A 22,061-nucleotide genomic window follows, 5' to 3' on the forward strand; every position below is an offset into this window, starting at 1 on the left:
AATAAAGAGGAAGATGGAGTTGAATGAGAGATTGTCATCAAAAGTGTAAACTCTAATGCAAGATCGCAGAAATGAGAGGTTTACTCATCTACTCACATTATTTACAGAATTTGAATGGGAACATTTTAGAGCAGCACCTTCTATATTCCAAGAGGAGAATACGGCATTGCAATTATTCCGAAAGATGCTGTTCACATTACTCACCATTTTAGAAGTTCTGATCTGAAGCATAAAGCAACAGATGGAGAAAGTAATAAGGCTTATAGAGTCATAGAGATATACAGCAAGGAAACAGACCCTTTGGTCCAACCCGTCCATGCCAACCAGATAGCCCAACCCAATCTAGTCCCACCTGCCAGCACCCAGCCCATATCCCTCCAAACCCTTCCTATTCATATACCCATCCAAATGCCTTTTAAATGTTGCAATTATACCAGCCTCCACCACTTCCTCTGGCAGCTCATTCCATATACGTACCACCCTCTGCATGAAAAGGTTGCCCCTTAGGTCTCTTATATCTTTCCCCTCTCACCCTAAATCTATGCGCTCTATTTCTGGACACCCCCACCCCATGGAAAAGACTTTGTCTATTTATCCTACCCATGCCCCTCTATAAGGTCAACCCTCAGCATCCAATGCTCCAGGGAAAACGGCTCCAGACTATTCAGCCTCTCCCTATAGCTCAAACCCTCCAGCCCTGATAACATCCTTGCAAATCTTTTCAGAACCCTTTCAAGTTTCAAAGCACCCTTCCGATAGGAGGGAGACCAGAAATGCACACAACATTCCAAAAGTGGCCTAACCAATGTCCTGTACAGTCACAACATGACCTCCAAACTCCTATACTCAGTGCTCTGACCAAGAAAGGAAAGCATACCAAATGCCTTCTTCACTGTCCTATCTACCTGCAACTTCACTTTCAAGGAACTATGAACCGGCATTCCAAGGTCTCTTTGTTCAACAATACTCTCCAGGACCTTAGCAGTACATGAGAGAAAAGAGAATAGAGAGCAATGCTGAAGCGTTTAAGTTGATAGAATGGGAGTAGATGTCTGTGGAATATGAACACCAACACAATAATTAGGCTTGAAAAACCCGTATGTGTGCTGTGTAAACTGTACAATTTACTTATGGGAATGTTGTTGGAATCTATTGCCCTGGACAGAATGACTAAGCATTTGAACAAGTATGAGCTGATCAAACCGTGTCATCATAGATTTGTGAAGGGCAAGTCATGTCTGTCTAATTGAATTTTCTTAATGAGGTCACAAATTTGGAGAACAAATCCTATATAGGAATCATGAGTGAAATGATATGTAGATTGCTCTTCAGCTAGGATGTTAAAGCCCTACCTAATGTCCCAGTTGTCATGAAAAAATCCCATGATGCTAATTACAAGAATTGTAGGGGTGTTCTCCTGATGTCTTGGGCGATACTTACCCCTCAACAATTACCACAGATTATCACAATGTTATCATCTTGCAGTTTGTGGAAGCTCACTGTGCACAAAGTGGTGCCATTGTTCCCTACATGGTTACATCTCTCGTCAAACCAGTCTCACTCTGTCACTGGAACTGCACTTGCTGACTCACAATGACTTCAAATTCCCTAATGCTTCTGTTTTAAAATGCTCTTTCACATGCTCAAATCCCTCCCTGGTTTTGCCCCTTTTTAAAAAAAAATCTGTAATCTCTTTTGGCTTTAAATCTATTCAAGAAATCTGCATTCCTCTAATTCTCCTTCATCAGACTGTGGTAGTCAAGCCTTGAGTCATCCAGGCTTCCATCTCTAAACTACTCTTCCTCTCCTTTAAGATCTACCTTTTTGAGCAAAAATTTAGTCAACTATCCTAATGTCATCTTCTTTGGCTCAGTAACAATTTTCATCTGATTCCTCTCCTTTGAAGTGTTTCTTGATATTTATACTATATTAATCAGAGTATATAAATAGAAGTCACAGTTGTTAATGAACAGGGAGATTAGATTTTTAATTAACTTTCATCAACAATAAAGCAAACTGGACTGAACCATGCCTCCCTTACTTGCCTGTACTTTGATCTTCACCTATGCTTTGGATTTGACAAGAGGTGTTAACCTAATATAAATTTAATATTGGAGTTATAATACTGTAGGCTTGAAACAGCTTTCAGAGGCTGCATTTGTACAGTCCCTTTAGCATAGTAAAATTCTCCAAAGTATTCAATGGGTCTGTAACAAACATACAAAGCCACATGGAGATATGAGGGCATATGGCCAAACGTTTGCTAAAAAAAAACCCAGATATTAAGCAAAGGATAAAAAAAATTAAGTTTGGAGGGGCAAGAGCTGAAATCCAGAATGTGGGGCCTAGGCAACTGAAGGCACAATTATCAGTGGTGGGGTAGAAGGATGAGAGTGTACAGGACTTTATTGCTGCTGATAGGATCTCAGAATCTACTGTGGCTTTAGGACGGGTATACCACCCAAGTTATCACACGGGAAGAAGTATAACAACAACTCAACTCTCTCCCTCCTTAGACAATCTTGTTGGAAGTGCATTGGATGTTCCTCAAGTTCTGCGTTCCGCTAAAATGGTACAAAATAAAGGAAACGGGGATACCCTTCTGGGACTGAAAATATTTTCTACTTGTTTAATATCATATACAATTCCAAAAAAAAAAATGCGTTTTGCTTTGATAATACAAGGGGTTTGAGTGCAATACCTGACCAGAGGACCAGATTGTTGTGAGCCTCTTCTTGGGTGTTGGAGTCTTCAGCCAGAGCGAGCGATGTGTGGGTGTAAGGTAGAACCGAACCCATGCATGTATTGTATCTCAGGGGCTCGCAGTCCGATACTTTTTTGCAGCGGTCGTGGGGAAACGTTTGGTTAGTGCCGCTCAGCTCCAGGAAGGTCCAGAGTAAAAGCAGGGAGACTGTAGCCGCTTTAACAAAAGACTGCCAGCCGGTAGACATCTTGATTCTTCCAGACTTCCAGTTGCAAAGTTGAAAGAAATCTTCACCCTCTCCACACACGCGCACCCCGTTGCCTATCTTCGAACTTTAATTTTCACCTCTCTGAAAGCGGGGAATTAATCCCCTTCCACTCGAAACTTCTTCCGATTGGTTATTGGCCTCTTTCCCTGCCTCTGTTTGTCCCAGAAAATGTGTCAGTTTCCCAACTTGCAGCGAATGCCATCGCGTCAGTTTCAACTCATTCCAGACTCCGCCGGCTGCAGACTGGGATTTGATTATTCCCCAATTCTCTCTCCAAAGTCACTGAGACGTTTTTTTTAAACACTCTGAAAACACAAAGCCCACGGGGGGAAAATGCAAATCATTTGATTTATACGAAGAACGTGCGTGATCTCAAACAACTTGCCTCCCGACTCCCACTTTTACGTGCCAGAGAAGTGACAGAGAAAAAGGATTGTAATTTGATACCCAGTCCATTTTTTCCCCGTTCCCTCTCTCTCGTTCTCTCCTTGTAACCTCTCCCAATGCTCCGTTATAGATCTTGAATCTGTGTCCAATTCACTGGATGTCTACCAGTCCACTGAAAAAAATGTTTTTTTGTATACACCTTTTTCTCCCTCCCTGAGAGTTTGGTTCATCAACAGTTTTTATTCATGCTGGGGAGTGGGAGGCACTTAGTAAGGTTAAGCCAAACCCATCCCCCACCCAGTTTACAAACCACAACCACACTGGCAAAAGTTAAACGCAGTTAGTATCCCCTTTTCTGGCCCCCGACTACTTTTCCATCGCAGTTGGAAAGATAATAATTCCCACCCCCCAAAAATACACCTTTGCATCAGCCTCAAACTCAGGCACAGGAGTTGTTTCACTTCCAGTCCCCAATACCTCAGTTTACAAACCTCAGCTGATAACTCGCCGGAATGGCCGAGTGGTGTAGGGCGCCACATTCAAGGAGTGACATTCTTTGCTGATGCCTAATGAATTCTGGTCCCTTTGTAGAAAGGGCTGTTGTGGTGCGGTGATCGTGCGTCTATCTCTGGACCAAGAGGCCTGGGTTCAGACCTGCTCCAAAGGCGTGTAATTACAGGGTGTTTAGAAAATATCCACAAGCACCAACTGATGCACTCACTTCATCTTCCAGGCTCTTCAGCATCAAATGATCCCACATAACTCCTGCATCCTAGTTGAGTTGACCTACTCTGAACTGCATATATCCTTTTTCAAAAGATCAACACAGTACTTCAGAGAAGACAAAAGGGATTCTCCTGGAGTCTTGGTCAATAGCTACTGGGTGGCACGGTGGCACAGTGGTTAGCACTGCTACTTCACAGCACTAGAGACCTGTGTTCAATTCCCGCCTCAGGCGACTGACTGTGTGGAGTTTGCACATTGTCTGCGTGGGTTTCCTCCGGGTGCTCCGGTTTCCTCCCACAGTCCAAAGATGTGCAGGTCAGGTGAATTGGCCATGCTAAATTGCCCGTAGTGTTAGGTAAGGGGTAAATGTAGGGGTATGGGTGGGTTGCGCTTCGTCGGGGCAGTGTGGACTTATTGGGCCGAAGGGCCTGTTTCCACACTGTAAGTAATCTAATCTACTGTATCCCCTCAATCAACATTACAAAACATTGCTGTTTGAGGGATCTTGCTGTGCACAATATTGGCTATCACATTTTCCTACACTGAACACATTACAAAGCACTGAACTGGCTGTAAACACTTGCATTTCCTGAGAATGTGCAAAAGGCACTTGATGTGAAGGCTTTCTTCTGGCCTTTTTCACATGTTCCTTGCCAGGACAGTCCACGACAAGAAGACTGGACTTGAATACGATGCTACCTTCATCTGGGAAAGAACAACAATCTCAGCCCAAACAAGAAGATTGGTCTTGTGGCGGCATGGTGGCTCAGTGGTTAATGCTGCTGCCTCACAGCACAAGGGAGCCAGGTTCAGTTCCAACCTCAGACAACTGTATGTGGAGTTTGCACGTTTTCCCCATGTCTGTGTGGGTTTCCTCTGGGTGCTCCAGTTTCCTCCCACAGTCCAAAGATGTGCAGGTTAGGTGAATTGGCCAGAGTGTTCAGGGATGTGTAGGTTAGGTGCATTAGTCAGGGGTAGATGTGGGATAATAGGGTCGGGGAATGGGTCTGGGTGGGTTACTCTTCGGAGGGTCGGTGTGAACTTGTTGGGAGAAAGCGAGGACTGGAAATCAGGGTCGAGAGTATGGTGCTGGAAAAGCACTGCAGGTCAGGCAGCATCCTAGGAGCAGGAGAATCAATGTTTCAGGCAAAAGCCCTTCATCATGAATGTGTGAGGCCGAAGGGCCTGTTTTTACATTGAATGGATTCTAAAAAAGTGAACTGAGATTTGTCTGGCTCCCATTGGCTGCCTTTAAGCAGAGAGGACAAACAGAAATATACTCCTCAATGAATCTGACAAAAATGTTAAAAATTGTAACTGCAGCTTGTCCTTTAGAAATTGTCTATTACCTGATCATCGCAGTGCCTCACAGGACACTCGCTGTTGTGGTCCAAGCACTGCTCCTCAGTATCCTTCCATGCAGTGTTCTTCTGTGCACCATCTGTGTCCCTTAGTGCAATGTCCCTCCATGGAATCCCTCAGCTATGCCTCTCATGTCCTCCAATAGCAGTGTTTCACTGTGCAGTGTCCCTATGGGTACTGTCTCACAACAGTGTCATTCCATGTGTTATCCTACAGTATAGTGTCCTTGTGCACACCACCCCATAGTGCAGTGTCTCTCCATGCACTACCCCAGCTCTGTATCCCTCCCTACCTAATTGTTCCTCTATGTAAGAAGGGCCTTCCTGAAGAAGGGCCTGTGCCCGAAACGTCGAATCTCCTGTTCCCTGGATGCTGCCTGACCTGCTGTGCTGTTCCAGCAATAAAGTTTCAACTTTGATCTCCAGCATCTGCAGACTCACTTTCTCCTCTATGTAATCCTTCAGCTATGCACCCCAACATTTTACACTTCTGCTCTGTGAACTTCAGTGCAGGTTTCCTTATTGTTGTGACCTGCAAACTCTACAGTATTGATTTGAGCATTGTGTTTTCAATCACATTTTTTAAAAAATCACATTAGAAATTAGAAATGTAGGAAGGACAATCAGCAGAAAGGGGTATGAAAATGATCCAGTTAGACCACAGGTTCAGCAGTATGCAGGATTTGTACTTTGGTTAAGTCAGCAACATTTATATATATCAAAACTATTGCAAGCAGAATGCATTTCCTGTAAATACCACACCTACTTCATGTAACATTTGTTTATTTCATATTTCCTATCACTTTCTTCATGTCACACTCACATAGTCACACTTTGTTAGTGGTGCCCAGGTTATTGTATAACAGAATATCCTATGACTCAATCAATAGGAAGTAGCACAAAATATTATAATCAACAGAATATCCACATAAGCTAGGGAAGCAGATTTATTATCAGTGTTTTCTGTTGAGGTGCAGAATTATCAGTGTACACTGGGGAAGAAAAGATTTGATTTCAGTTTATAACAGGGAAGAGGACCAACAATGGTGTTTCACATTGATGATTGTTCGCTGTTCAAACAATTCAAACTTATTCAACAGAGGGAAGTGCGTTGGCAGTGGCAATACAGCACAGGGTGCTGGAGTTAAAACCATGAAAATCATGACAAATGCCATGCAAATGAAGGCTGATTCACTTGTAGCCTACAGTCTCCTCTCACTGTTCAAGGATTAAGATGTCCATCTGTTCCCTCACCATAGGAAATTTGGCATTTTGGTCTAAACACAAACAGTAAAATGGGAAGGTGAAATCTAGGAGATTATGTGTTGTCCTGCCTGTGACTGAGCCACACATGGAAGTAGATGATCCCAGGATCAATCCATAGTCTGCAATCAGCTAATAATGCCAGAAGAGGGAGTACAGATATGCAATGGCACAAAAATCAGTGATACTGAATTGACATACCATACCTGTTTTACATATTGACATACCATACCATTTTTTCATTTCCACTGAAGACATTAACACTGCTTCTCTCTACAGATGCTGCCAGACCTGCTGAATCTTTCCAGCATTTACTATTTTTGTTCCAGTTGCTGCTCCTGCTTATCATGGGCTATTTCAGAAAACAATTGGCAGTGTTTTAGATTAGATTAGATTACTTACAGTGTGGAAACAGGCCCTTCGGCCCGACAACTCCACACCGCCCCGCCGAAGCCCAACCCACCCATACCCCTACATTTACCCCTTACCTAACACTACGGGCAATTTAGCATGGCCAATTAACCTGACCTGCACATCTTTTGGACTGTGGGAGGAAACCGGAGCACCCGGAGGAAACCCACGCAACACGGAGGAGAACGTGCAAACTCCACACAGTCAGTCGCCTGAGGCGGGAATTGAACGTCTCTGACGCTGCGAGGCAGCAGTGCTAACCACTGTGCCACCGTGCCGCAGTTTCTGTGAGTGTAGCAAGTAAGCAAATCTATCTAAAGTGTAGGCAGCCTTATGATTCCGTTAGTGTTAAGTTTGAAAAGTGCAGGCCAATTGTCACTTTAAATGAATCCATAATCTTAAACAATTCTGGGCTCACCTTACAAAAATATTACAGGAGTTGTAAGATAACTTACAAAGATGACACTAAAAGTGAGAGATTAGAACTGTGAGGCAAGAGGAACACCATGGCAGTTTCTGACAAAAAAAGTGAACATTGGGGACAATCTGATAAAGCCCTCAAAATTATGAATTATTTCAATAAGGCGAATGTGGAGATGTTTCCAATTGTGCGGCAAGTCAAAACCAGTTACCCTTCTGCACTGACATCCAAGGAGAATTTCACCCTCACCATCTCCAAAAAACTCAATAAGTATTCCAACAGCCAATGGCTGCTCTGGAGCTTCTTACTAAATGTCTCCTTCCTCATGCTCCTCTCTCAGATCAAACAACATGTTGCTTCTTCTAGTTAAAGTTAATACATTTCTAAAGAATACATTAAATATTGGAGCTTGGGCCAGTGTTTGTTGTACTCAAATCCTGATTGGAACCTCAATATGTTGAGAAGGGCATGGAAATAGAATTACACAGAATGTATAGCATAGAAAGAGGCCATTCCAGTCAATTGGTTCATGCTGATATTTAAACTCCATATGAGTGTCCTCTGTCCCTACTTCATTTAACCAATCAACATTGAGTTTCATTCTTCTCTGACAGGTTCATCTAGTTTCCCCTTAAATCCATTGTACTATTTACAACTACTGCTTGTAGTAGCAAGCTCTACATTCTCATCGCTCTCTAATAAAAGAAGTTTCTCCTGAAACCCAAACTGGATTTGTTAGTGAATATCTGTCTGCCCTCAAATTTTGGTTTATCCTATAATTGGAAATATTGTCTCTGAATCTACTGAAATTGGATCCCTTAATAATTTTAAAGACTTCTATCAGGTCACCTCTCAACCTTTTAATTTCGACAGAAAAAAGCCCAAACTTTGTAATCTGTTCTGAGAGTTGTCATCTCTCAGATCTGATATCATCCTTGTTAATTAGTTTTACACCTTCTCCAGTACTTCCTGTACCATTTCTGAAATATGGAGACCAAAACTGTAGAAGATTATTGAGTCATTAAAAGTAAAGTACAATTGGCCCACACATTTAAAATTTAATACTAAATGCCTCACAATGTAGCTCCAGTAATTAACCTTAGCCAGAGGACACTGCAAGTTCTCTTCAGCAGCCCTTATTAATAAGTGGGAGCTGCAGCCTCCTGCATTACTTACATAATTCCATAATTACGTCTATCCACTTCCTCCACATTGAGGGTAAGCTGACAAGTCAAAGCCAGCTCCTAAAAATAATTAACTAAATGCCAACCCTCATTGTCTCAAAAGCCTAACAAATCAAAACATTGGAAATGAAATTCGTGAGTTGGCATTTTTTCCAATATAAATAAGCAAATATTAACAGTTGGTTTATAAACTTCATAGAGACATAATTAATTTTTAACAAGTTAGAACTCTTTACAAAAACAATATTACCATATTTAAAAATGTTTTTCAAAACCCCTACCTGTTATCCAAGAAAACATTAAAGAAAGATCCAGCCTCCTGCCATAATAGCATTTTGATGTCCTGAAGAAAGCTATTTGGTACAATGACAGTGCTATACAATTAACTGCACTGCCTTGACATTTTTCAAACTATATTTTATCCAGTTGCTTTTTCCACTCCCTCCCCTTGAAGTTTAGGACCACCTTTAGCTGGGCCATCAGTTTAATTGGTTTCTCATCCAAGGACGCCATCATGATATGGGCTAAATGCAGGCAAGTAGAATCGGTTTAGTTTTGGAAACTTTGGTCGGCATGGTGAATCAGACCGAAGGGTCTGTTTTCATACTGTATGACTCTCTGACTCAGTCAGCTATTTAACCAGGAAGGATATCAGAGGTGAACCCAATCTTGTTTTCATCCCAATATCCATTCACATACTCCATATACATCTGCATTTCCTATTAGAGATAACCAGACTGCAATGCAAAAGCAGCCTGTGAGTGCGTGTTCTTCTCCATAAATCAGTAGTCAATGAAGGCAACTGGAATGCTTTGCATTACTCAGTCAGACTCAACAAACTGAGAAGAGGCATGAGCAGGACCCCCCAGAACTGGACAGCTGAATACTTCATTAACAAGCTCGTACAGCACTGATCTGGAGCCCCACACCAACTAACTTCAATGGTTACTCTCTCTTTCTTGAGCCTCATATGAAGTCACCTAAATTTCAGAAAACAAATAAGTCAAATCTTTGCAAAGCTATTCAGAGCATAACATTACAAATAGGCATAGTTTACTGCCCAAGTGTTTGCATACATTTTACAATTTGCAATTTAAGTGCTCCACTTGATCATTCTTTACAGACTGAAACTAAGCTCTCATCACATTTCAGTAGTAGCTCACAGCAAAATCCCCAAATTCTGGAGCTCTCTCCTCTTAAAGACACAACATTATCCAGAAATTATGTATCTTCAGATCAATTGACTGGAGGTCAACTATCTATGATATTTTACCACTGCAGTCAATGAAGTACAGAAGCAACTCAGACTCTGCTCTGCTTTACCTCAGTGGGTTGCACTTTTGTAATGATTTCAAATTTGGTCCAGAGGCATGGGCACAAAATCTAATCTGACACTGCCAGTGCATTACTGAGTACGTACTACATTATCAGAGGGGTTATACTTTACAGGAGAAGCTATATCAAGGCCTATCAGGTGGATATAAAAGTTTCCACTGTACAATTTGAAAGAAGAGCTGTAGATTTGCCCTGGGGCCTTGGCCAACGTTTGTCCATTCAATAATTTAACTATAACAGTTCATCTGTTTATGATAAAGTTGTTGTCTATAGACAATAGACAATAGGTGCAGGAGTAGGCCATTCTGCCCTTCGAGCCTGCACCACCATTCAATATGATCATGGCTGATCATCCTTAATCAGTATCCTGTTCCTACCTTATCTCCATAACCCTTGATTCCACTATCCTTGAGAGATCTATCCAACTCTTTCTTAAATGAATCCAGAGACTGGGCCTTCACTGCCCTCTGGGGCAGAGCATTCCACACAGCCACCACTCTCTGGGTGAAGATGTTTCTCCTCATCTCTGTCCTAAATGGTCTACCCCGTATTTTTAAGTTGTGTCCTCTGGTTCGGCACTCACCCATCAGCTGAAACATGTTTCCTGCCTCCAGAGTGTCCAATCCTTTAATAATCTTATATGTCTCAATCAGATCCCCTCTCAGTCTTCTAAACTCAAGGGTATACAAGCCCAGTCGCTCCAGTCTTTCAGTGTAAGGTAGTCCCGCCATTCCAGGAATTGACCTTGTGAACCTATGCTGCACTCCCTCAATAGCCAGAATGTCTTTCCTCAAATTTGGAGACCAGAACTGCACACAATACTCCAGGTGTGGTCTCATCAGGGCCCTGTACAGCTGCAGAAGAACCTCTTTGCTTCTAAACTCAATCTCTTTGTACTGCCCCTTTACCTAAATTTATTCCATTTAGGTAGTAATCTGCCTTCCTGTTCTTACCACCAAAGTGAATAACCATACATTTATCCACACTAAACTGCATCTACCATGCATCTGACCACTCACCTAACCTTTCAACCACTCACCTAACCTGTCCAGGTCACCCTGTAATCTCCTAACATCCTCCTCACATTTCAACCTGCCACCCAGCTTAGTATCATCAGCAAATTTGCTAATGTTATTACTAATACCATCTTCTATATCATTAATATATATAGTAAAAAGCTGCTGTCCCAGCACGGATCTCTGCGGTACCCCACTGGTCACTGCCTGCCATTACGAAATGGAGCCGTTTATCACTACTCTTTGTTTCCTGTCAGCCAACCAACTTTCAATCCAAGTTAGTACTTTGCCCCAATACCATGTGCCCTAATTTTGCTCACTAACCTCCTATGTGGGACTTTATCAAAAGCTTTCTGAAAGTCCAGATACACTACATCTACTGGATCTCACTCGTCCATCTTCAGAGTTACATCCTTAAAAAATTCCAAAAGATTAGTCAAGCATGATTTCCCCTTCATAAATCCATGCTGACTCTGACCTATCCTGATAATACTATCCAGATGTGTCGTAATTTCATCCTTTATAATAGACTCCAGCATCTTTCCCACCACTGAGGTCAGACTAACTGGTCTATAATTTCCTGCTTTCTCTCTCCAACCTTTCTTAAAAAGTGGTACAACATTAGCCACCCTCCAATCCGCAGGAACTGATCCAGAATCTATCGAACTTTGGAAAATAATCACCAACGCATGCACGATTTCTCGAGCCACCTCCTTCAGTACCCTGGGATGTAGACCATCAGGCTCCAGGGACTTATCAACCTTCAGACTGAACAGTCTCTCCAACACCAATTCCTTGCAAATATAAATTCCTTTAAGTTCAGGTCCTTCAGCCACTGTTACCTCAGGGAGATTGCTTGTGTCTTCCCCAGTGTATACAGATCTGAAGTACCAATTCAATTCTTCTGCCATTTCTTTGTTCCCCGTAATATATTCTCCTGTTTCTGTCTTCAAGGGCCCAATTTTAGTCTTAACCATTTTTTGCCTTTCACATACCTAAAAAAGCTTTTACTATCCTCTTTTATATTTTTGGCCAGTTTACCTTCGTACCTCATTTTTTCTCTGCGTATTTCCTCCTTAGTAATCCTCTGTTGTTCTTTAAAAGCTTCCCAGTCCTCTGTTTTCTCACTTATCTTTGCTATGTTATACTTTTTCTCTTTTAACTTTATATGTTTCTTAACTTCCCTCGTCAGCCACAGCCACCCATGTCTCCTCCTAGGATCTTTCTTCCTTTTTGGAATGAACTGATCCTGCAACTTCTGCATTATACACAGAAATATCTGCCATTGTTCCTCCACTGTCATCCATGCTAAGGTATTGCACCATTGAACTTTGGCCAGCTCCTCCCTCATAGCTCCATAGTTCCCTTTATTCAACTGAAATATTGTCACTTCCAATTGTACCCTCTCCCTTTCAAACTGCAGATTGAAGCTTATTGTATTATGGTCACTACTTCCTAAAGGCTCCTTCACTTCGAGGTCCCTGATCAATTCTGGTTCATTGCACAATACCAGATCCAGAATTGCCTTCTCCCTGGTAGGTTCCAGCACCAGCTGTTCTAAGAATCCATCTCAGAGGCACTCCACAAAGTCTCTTTCTTGAGGTCCAATACCATCCTGATTCACCCAGTCTACCTGCATGTTGAAATAGGAGTTTGCTGTGGGTTTTTTTCCATGACATCAGTGATTACATCTCAAAAGTAAAAGCTGTAGAGGATTGTTCTTAGCTTGTGAAAGATGCTGCATAAAATGTTTTCTTCCTCACAGAGGGAGGAGAGAGATGGTTGTGCTGGGAAATGCAGGCTTTACTTTGAGGAAAATCTAACCAGTTGGTGTAACTAATGCTAACTTCTGACAATATTTTCGTGTTGGTCACCTGACCCATTGTTTTTGGACCATCTCTTTGAAACAGCTATTTAAGGAGTCCCACTACCATAGCCCTCAACATTTCCAGATCCTTCTAACTGCATAACATAATTCGCACTTCTCCCCTGCTTTCTTTACCAATTATAGCTTTTTCATTTTATTCATCCAAGGTGTGTGGACATCGCTGGCTGGGCCAGCATCTATTGCTCATCCAAGGTTGCCCTTAAGAAGGTGATGGTGATTTACCTTCTTGAACAACTGCAGTCCATGGGGCTATAGGAGAACCCACAATGATGTTAGGGAAGGTGTTCCAAGATTTTGATGCAGTGAAACTGTGTGAACAGTGATATATTTCCAAGTCAGGGTGGTGAGTGTATTGAAGGACAACTTGCAGATGGTGGTGTACCCATGTATCTCATAGAATCACACAGCACGGAAACAGACCCTTCAGTCCAACTCAACCATGCCAACCAGATATTCTGCCCTTATCCTTTTCAATGGAAGTGGTCTGGGTTTGCAAGGTGCTAAGGAGCCTTGGTAAGTTTCTGTCATGCATCTTATAGATGGTGCACTGCTACCACTGAGCTCAGTGGTGCAAAGAGTGGATGTTTGTAAATGTGGTGCCAATCAAGTAGGCTGCTTTGTCCTGGGTGGTGTCCTCTTGTTTCTAATCAAGGAATCCGTTTTTCTTTAGCAATTTGTCAGCTCATCTCATGACTTTGAAAACATTTATTAAATCGCTCCTTGTTTTCTAAGGTGAGCAGTGACAATTGCAATGGCTTCTAGTTTTTTATTTCTAATGCTAATCTAGCAAATCTCCTCTATAACCGGTCTGAGCCTTGATAACATACCTGTGATACTCAAGCACAAGCTGAACCAGTCTTTACAAAGGTCTAGAAATATTCCTTAGCTAAGCCAGATTCACTCACTACCTGCAGAACATTGCCCTAAATGATACAATGCTGATCAGAGTAAATTCAACGATCTTCTTTGGTAATTCAGTGGAATTACCAGACCATTGGGCTGCTCTCACTCGGGAGAGAATGAAAGAGAATCACCATCAGGTGAGGAGAGAGACTGAGAAGATTCCTTCATGGTAACCTCAGCTGATGCAGCATTGAACATATCTAGGACAGATGTCAGAGGTAGTTTCTTTACTCAGAGAGTAGTAAGGGTATGGAATGCTTTGCCTGCAACAGTAGTAGATTCGCCAACTTTAAGTACATTTAGGTCGTCATTAGACAAGCATATGGACATACATGGAATAGTATAGGTTAGATGGGCTTCAGATTGGTATGACAGGTCGGCGCAACATCAAGGGCCGAAGGGCCTGTACTGCACTGTAATGTTCTATGAACCAGCACAAGTGATACTACTCTGCATTGTGAACTAGCCATCAAGTCAGCTGAGCTAACCAATCCCCATATTACTCTGGATGGGAAACAAAGATGTGAGTGGTAGCACCATTTCCCTCATGATAGCTCTGTACAGAGTAGGCTGATTTCACTGCACCATGGGACAGGGGAGTCACCATAAAACATAGAAGCAGAGTAGGCCATTCGGCCTAATGAGTCCATTCCATCACTGCAAGATCATGTCTGATCTGATAATCCCCAGAATACTTGATTTCCTTAACGATTAGAAGCCTGTGCATCTGAGCTTTGAACATATTAATAGTCCTCTTGGGTAAAGAAGTCTGCAGATTCATCATCCTCACAGGGTGGGGGTACCTTGATGTGCCTTAAATGGGTGACCCCTTTGAGGTTATACTGCCTGGTCCTGGACTCTCCCACTAGGGGAAACAACCAGTCCTCATATACACTGTCAAGTCCCGATGAATGTTATTTGCTTTGAAAAGAGCTCCTCTCATTATCTTAGACTGCAGTCAGTACAAGCCCAACCTATTCAACCTTACCTCATAAGAAATTCCATCTACCCCAGGATCAACCAAGTCTATCTTCTCTGGACTGTCTCCACGGCCAGTATATCGTTTCCTAGATAAGGGGCCTAAAACTGTTCACAGCATTCCAGTTGTGTTCTGAACAGTACCTAGCACAATTTTAACAATACTTTGCTATTTTTAAACCCCATTCCCTTTGACATAATGGCCAACCCTCCATTTGCCTCCCCATTACCCCCTGAACTTAGATGGTAGCTTTTTGTGCTTCATGCACTCGGACTCACAAATCCCCATGCTGCCGCCTTTCCCAAATTAAATAATACTCATCCCTCTCCTCACCAGAGTGCATAATCTTAAATTTTCACATATCATATTTGCGAAGATTGCCTCAGATTCCCTACTCACCACTGTGTGCACGTACCAGTGTGGGGAAGAAAAAGAAACAAAAAGACTGCATGCGGGAGTGCACAAGCTCCTACTCATTATCACTGGACAGTACAGGTCAAGTATTGTGATTGGGTGAGGACATCACAGTCGACTGGTCTCATTCTTGGTAGGAGATTTACACTGTGACAATTGCGCCTTACTTTTTACCTCACTGGGAAGAGGTCAGGGATACTCCATATTGGACTGCCATGGCAGAATATCTCTGCTGCTGTCAAGGTCTCTCAATCATTCATTAGGGTGCAGTTAAAGATGACAGACAGCAATGACTGTGGAATAGTTCCTCCCTCTCCTGATTTCACCTCCTCCAAAAATCTGAGTCTTCAGTAGAGGGAGAGGTGGGTGGGACTAGGAAACAAAGAAAACAGGAAAGTTTTCAGGCAGGAAACTGAGCCAAAGCTGACAGTGAAAACTGATGCAACAGGCTGCTGCTGGGAGTGCCTCTTGTTGGCAAGAGGTTCAGACCACACACACAGGCTCTCCAGACGAGAGTGCTGAGCGCTGGAGGCCCTGCACAGACAAACAAGCTCATTTTCTATGTAATTGCCAGTTCATCTCCTGTGGTATGAATTGCGCACAGATTGATTTAAACAAGGACTTGTTTGGAATATTTCGCAGGGCCCTGAATAGTTTGTGTGATGGATGAAGGAACACAAACAGATAAATGATAGATTGTGATTTGAAATGGGTGGGGAGGAGAAAAGAAAAAAAAAGATTCAAACAAATGATCTTTGACTCTTGGCCTGGCCGCATTTTTATTAACATCAATCTAACCCTTCTTGCCATCACCACCAATCTAGAAACCAAACTGGATTTTAGGAAAGCTACGATATGATTGGAGGCTTAAGTACTGGAATCATTCAAGCAGAGGTCAGATCATTCAATGAGCGGTCCACAGGGACTTTTGGGGAACAAGGATGTAGTTAGCTCCATAGCTTGCAAGAACTCTCCTGCATAGTATATATTGATTCCTTGATCAACACAAAATTTCCTTAATCGTAAAGGAAAGGTTATAGCTGGCCACCTGAGGCAACACAATATCCTATGTTTCCATCTCCATTTTCCTTCACCTCTGATAGGGTTTTTAAAAAAAAAAAATCTCTCTGCCACTCCCAGGCTGGCCAACCTTTTGATATATCCTTATAAGCGAGTCCAAACAGGGAACCTGGTAGGCCATTTGGCTATACTTTAAGCACAGTTTTGATCTCTCCACCTTCCCTCTTTAGCCAAGAAAGTGCATGTCTGAGATTAGGAATTTTTGGCTAAGGAACTGCAACTGTGAAGGTAGAATCTGAGAAGCTGAGCACATTACTGAACTCTGTCATTCCACCATCTGCTGGAACAACTTCCACCCCCATGCTGCATTATTTGGACGACTCAAGTTAACCAAAAGTAAATATTTAAGGTACTTTAACACAGCAAACAACTTATAAATTTTATTAAAAGACAAAAATATTTTATTTAGCAAAAATTTAAATTAACAATTGGATATCAGCATTATCCACACAAACCACCCCCCTCAACACACTCATACAATTGGAAAAGCCACATCACTGTAACATCCATTTCAATACAATAACACCATAAGTCAGGAATTATCTTCCCTCTTTTAGTGCTAGGTTTAGGTTCATGACTGAGGAAGCACATCGACAATTTTAAATGCCTTCCAGCCATGTTTGGGAGGCACGGAATTCACCCCAGATTGTCTTTCTCAGAAAGACAATGTGTTAAGAGACAACAGTAAGACAGCAACACAAAACTGACAGGTTAACAGTAACATACAGGAACAGAGTGCATGATGGGGCACAGATATTTCACAAACAGCAGCAAACATGGTCATCAATTAGCACAGCTTCCCAGAAACAGACAAATAAATCTCTTAAAATACAAGTGCAAAAAAAAAAGCAAACTGGACTGTATCAATGACATATACAGGATGCTGGAGTTCTGAAGAAGGGTCACTGGACCCAAACCATTAACACTGATTTCTCCACACAGAAGCTGCAAGACCTGTTGAGATTTACCAGTAATTTCTATTCTTGTTTTTGATTTACAGCATCTGCAGTTTTTTTGTTTTTTTTTAAATACAGGATGTTCAATATAGCAGTCATATTACAGAATCCCTACTCCAGATATTTACAATACAAATAAATGTTAAAATGTGACATTGATAACCGAGATGAGAGATTAATTTAAAACAGAGTTCCTGTCATCAGTGTGTACAATACATGAAAAGTTGAGTGGTTTCTATTCATCCTTATCGACCACAGTCCTTTCTGAAAAAACACTTCCAATGCACTTCAGAATTCAATTGCTCTTCATGTCAGCAGCTTGTAAAATGGCTCCAGGGGAACAGTGTGCTGCCTCCAATGTGAGAATAGCTGCGATGTTGGGTGGGGGAGGGGTGTTGACTAACAGGGAAGAGTCAGTACCATGGGTCTGCTCGGTGCTGGCTGTTGTATTTCTGGAGTTCAATCTGATCTTTGATCTGGTTGATGAGGATCTGGGAGAGAAGAATTCCCACCAACTGGAGATGGCAGCCGAAGAGAGAAGTAGAAACAAAAAAAAGTGAAGAGAGACCCACACAGTTTTCTTAAAGGAACAGTTTTCTGCAGCTAATAACATTCACATATTTGTTGTCCACATTCTTTTGGTATCATCTTATTTACAGTGGTAGTTCAGTGCGACACTCACCAGAATGTCAAAAGGTCATGAGCTCAACATCCATTCCATTGAATTGGGCACATGATCTAAGCCAACACTGAGGGAGTGCTGCAGAGGTCCCACATTCTGTTGAGACATTTGGGGCCTTAGTTTTTCAAAAGGATTTTAAAGAACCTATTATAACTGTGTTCTCTCTGGTGTACTGGCCAATATTTATCCCTCAAGCAAAGCCTAATCACATCATCAGGTCATTATCGTTTATTATCAGTCCCTTCCTGTACACAAATCAGCTAACAATTTTCCCACATTACACCAGTGTCTACATTTAAACAGCCCTCCTGTACTTAGTGAGCTTTTGGACTTCCTGATTGTGAGAAAAACATTATAATTGCAAGATCTTTCCTTGTTAAAGGGACATTGCTGCCTTCCAGATTGTCTGGTGGTACCCCATCATTGTTGAAGTATTCCTCTCAATCATGAGGGGAAGCAGCCTCTTGATCTACACACATGACACAACCATTGTAGGACAAACGTATCCTGGTTTGTGGCTCTTTTCTACCACATGGAAGCACTATTTTAGAATGCCTGCTCCACCTTCCTCCCAGAATCATCAGATTTACTTAGGTTTTTCTCAGCTTCAATTCTCCTTTGTGCCGGGGACAATTTTCACTGGTGCTCATACCTCCGCCCTGATGGGTGTCCACTAGATACTATTCAACTGCAGGACAGTGCACATCCAAAAATTAACACTGGATGGGAACCAGCTGATTTCAGCATCCAGGAGGCACACTGAGATTGGTCTCTGCGTCAAAGGCAACACAAGGAGGGAATATAGAATGAATAACACTGGATCTCTCCTTCTGATTACAATCCAGTCACTGAAGAAACTCAGGAGCATCATCTCTCCTTTTACCCCAGAGCTTGCCATCAAGGTTCACGGGAAGATGTACTGGGCAGTTGATTCTTTTTGGGGGTGGGGTGGGGAGGGGGATGGCTGGATTGGCATAGCAGGGGATTGTGGGATGCCAACGAGAGCCCAAAACAGATAAATTCTGAGAATAAACTGTATAGATTATACTAGTTCCAAAGTGAAGTACTGCCAAAATGAATATAGGCCCCTTAGAGAATGAGGCTGGGAACTAATAATGTGGAATCATGAAATGGCAAAGAGGAGTTGAATAAACACTTTGCATCAGTCTTCACTGCAGAAGATAGTAACACCATTCCAAAGTTACTAAATAATCAAAGGGCAAAAGGAGGAGAGAAAATAAATACAATAACTATTACTCATGAGCAAATGCTTGAACATCAAATGAATTTAAAAACAAGGCAATCTTATTGAAACATGCAAGATTCTTTGGGGTCTTGACAGGAAAAATATGGTAAAGTTGTTTCATCTTGTGGGAGTCTAGGACTAAAGGACAAAATCTCCGAATAAGGGGTTTTAAAACATTTAAAACATGGATGAGGAATTTTTGCTCCCAGAGTGTGGTGAATCTATGGAATTCACATGCAGTCGGCTGTCAAGGCTGTGTTGTTAAGTATATTCAAGGCAGAGATTGACAGATTTTGAAGTCAGCAAGGGAGTCAAGGGCTATAGGGAAAACGCAGGCAAGTGGAGTTGAGGATTATCAGATTAGTTATGATCTCAGTGAATGGTGGAGAAGATTCAATGGCTAAATTAATTCTGCTCCCATGTTTTATGGTCTTCTTTCAGTATAAAAGGTTACAGATGACCCAGTTAAGAAGCTGAAGATGATTAAAGGATTTGGTAGAGTATATGACCGAGAAATTAGTTTCTCTTGGTGGGGACTGCAGAACAAGGGGTCTTAAGTTTTTATGGCTAGAGGAATTCTACACCTCCTCCCCCGCACCCCACACACACAGGAACAAACCCGACCCCTCGTGGGACTGCATCAATTGAAAACCTGTGTTTCAATACGTAATACGTTTTTGGTAGGCAAGGGTAATTAATAGATACAGATCAACCATGAATGGTGGAACAGGTTCCATGGAGGTGAGATTAAGTGGATGTGATACTGACCTGTGGGATAGCAAAGCCCAGGGCTACTCCTCCCAACAGGAAGAGATTGCTATGGATCCAGTTGACTAGCTTGTCAATGCAACCATTGGTGTAGATGTATTCTTCCGCTGCCAAATAGTCCAGGTCCTGCATCCCATGGCCACACATGGTGTTGATCACCTTCTGCATTGGAAGGACACAGGGGTCAGAGATGGCAAGTGCACCATAAGAGAGAAGCATGTGTATTCAGCTTTTTCACATTTCCACAAACCCTATTCAGATAGATACACTTGATGCTGTGTCTACTTTGTAAGCAGTTTTATTCTTCCATTTGCTCCAAATAGCAATATCTGTGATATGTGCACTTAATCTGTGAGACAGTAACTATCAGAAACTATACATTGGATAATCTTCTGTAGGATAGAGGATCATAGAAAAATACAGATTAGAAGGAATCCATTTGGCTCATCGTTTCTGGGCTAACTCTTTGGTATGGCGATCCAATAGCTCCCTTCTCCCCAAAACCCAATAAATTTTGATCCTTTATATATGATCCAATTTTCTTTGGTAAAAGATTATTACAGTCTACATCCGCTGCCCTTTTAAGTGATGCATCCCAGCTCATAATAACTCACTGTAGAAAGGTCTTTTTTCTCGAGTCACCTCTTTCTTTGTTTGTTACATTAAAAAAACTTGTATTTTCAGGTTACTAATTTGCTTACCACAATTTCTCAACATTTACTCTCTCAAAACCCTTCATGTGCCAAATGTTCTCTAAAGCTTTGTCCTAAGGACTCCAATGTTCCCAATCTCCCCACCCAACTGAAGCTACTCTAACTACTGTAGTCAGAGCTTTTACAGCACAGAAAGCAGCCCTTTGGCCAATCATGTCCTGTCAGTCATCATGCATTTATCTATTCTAATCCCATTTCCCAGCATTTGGCCTTGTATGCTATGGCATTTCATCCAAATACTTCTTACATTTAAGTGAATTCCAGATACCCACAACCCTCTGGGTGAAAAATGTTTTCCTCAAATCTCTTGTAAACTTTCTTGTTCCTTACCTTAAACTGAGCCCCTGGTTATTGACCCCTGTACTATGGGGAAAACATCTCTCCCCATCCAGCTTCTGCCTCTCAGAACATTACATACCCTGATCAGATCTCCCCCTCAGCCTTCACTGCTCAAAGAAAAACACTCCTGCCTATTGAGTCTTTCTTCATTGTAGAAACATCCCAGCCCAGGCAATATCCTGGTGAATCCCTTCAGCATTCTCTTGTGTAGTAACAATTCTTCCACAGTGTGGTGACCAGAACTGTTACTCTGAATTTCCTGTAACTCCTGCCCACAGGCAAAGTATACGACTACACCACTGCATGCTGCCCTCAAAGCTGCTGTGGGGGGATAGAAACGATCATACATCTCCTGCTGGAACATGCCTTTGCAAAAAAAGTCTGGAGAAAGATGCAGTGATTTTTGTCAAGATTAGTTTTGAGCAGCTCTGTAGTGCAGGATTCTGTGCTCGATGATGTGTGTCCTGGGGAACAGACTAAGACAAACATCAACTGTGTCTGGAGGGCCATCAACTCTGAAAGATGCTCTTTGGACTGCCCAAAAAGTGTTGGTCAACTCCTTTCTCTGGAAGACCTTGATCATTTGTCACATTCCAAGGTCCAGGACTACATGCTGAGGGATGCACTAAAACTTGGTGTAGTTGCTGTCAAGGCACACGGGTTTAAAAAAAAACACCATCCAAAGTCTTTCAGCCAAAGTTAATTGGAGGCCTGTTCAGTTACTGGACCCTCCTGATGCCTCAAATACATAAATATAGCCTTGTACAAGGAAGAAATGCCTTTGATTGGTTTGTTGGATAGTGTCAAACTCCAATGTTTGCTTGTTTCTTCATATGTCACTGTACAGAACTGAACTGCTTTAGTGATTATGTATATAGAGATTGGAAACATTGGGGTTATTGTCCTTGAGATCGAGAAACTTTCAGGTTAATCCTTACTGTACCTTTAATTGGACATGGTAGTTTATTTGGAGAACGTATCTGGCACATTAAATGGGTGCAAAACCAGTATGTTGAT

General features: G+C 42.1%; 2 protein-coding genes across 4 annotated transcripts in view; both read right to left on the reverse strand.

Moving 5' to 3' along the window:
- The window catches only part of smo (smoothened, frizzled class receptor), a 43,118-nt gene extending 39,705 nt beyond the window's left edge, over nt 1–3,413 (reverse strand). The window contains exon 1 of the mRNA XM_043713986.2: nt 2,702–3,413. Within this exon, the coding sequence (XP_043569921.2) occupies nt 2,702–2,951 (250 nt within the window). The 5' untranslated portion in view covers nt 2,952–3,413. The remainder of the gene's footprint in view (nt 1–2,701) is intronic.
- Nucleotides 3,414–16,706: 13,293 nt separating this feature from the next.
- The window catches only part of tspan33a (tetraspanin 33a), a 46,582-nt gene continuing 41,227 nt past the window's right edge, over nt 16,707–22,061 (reverse strand). For all 3 annotated transcript variants that reach the window (XM_043713985.2, XM_043713984.2, XM_087999424.1), the window contains 2 exons: nt 19,993–20,154; nt 16,707–17,811 (listed from right to left, as the gene is read on the reverse strand). In XM_043713985.2, coding sequence (XP_043569920.1) covers nt 17,710–17,811; nt 19,993–20,154 — 264 coding nt within the window. In that variant the 3' untranslated portion in view covers nt 16,707–17,709. The remainder of the gene's footprint in view (nt 17,812–19,992; nt 20,155–22,061) is intronic.

This window comes from Chiloscyllium plagiosum, unplaced genomic scaffold (assembly GCF_037043375.1).
Source record: "Chiloscyllium plagiosum isolate Xiang-an unplaced genomic scaffold, Cpla_swu_hap1 HiC_scaffold_23, whole genome shotgun sequence".
NCBI classification, from domain to species: Eukaryota; Metazoa; Chordata; class Chondrichthyes; order Orectolobiformes; family Hemiscylliidae; genus Chiloscyllium; species Chiloscyllium plagiosum.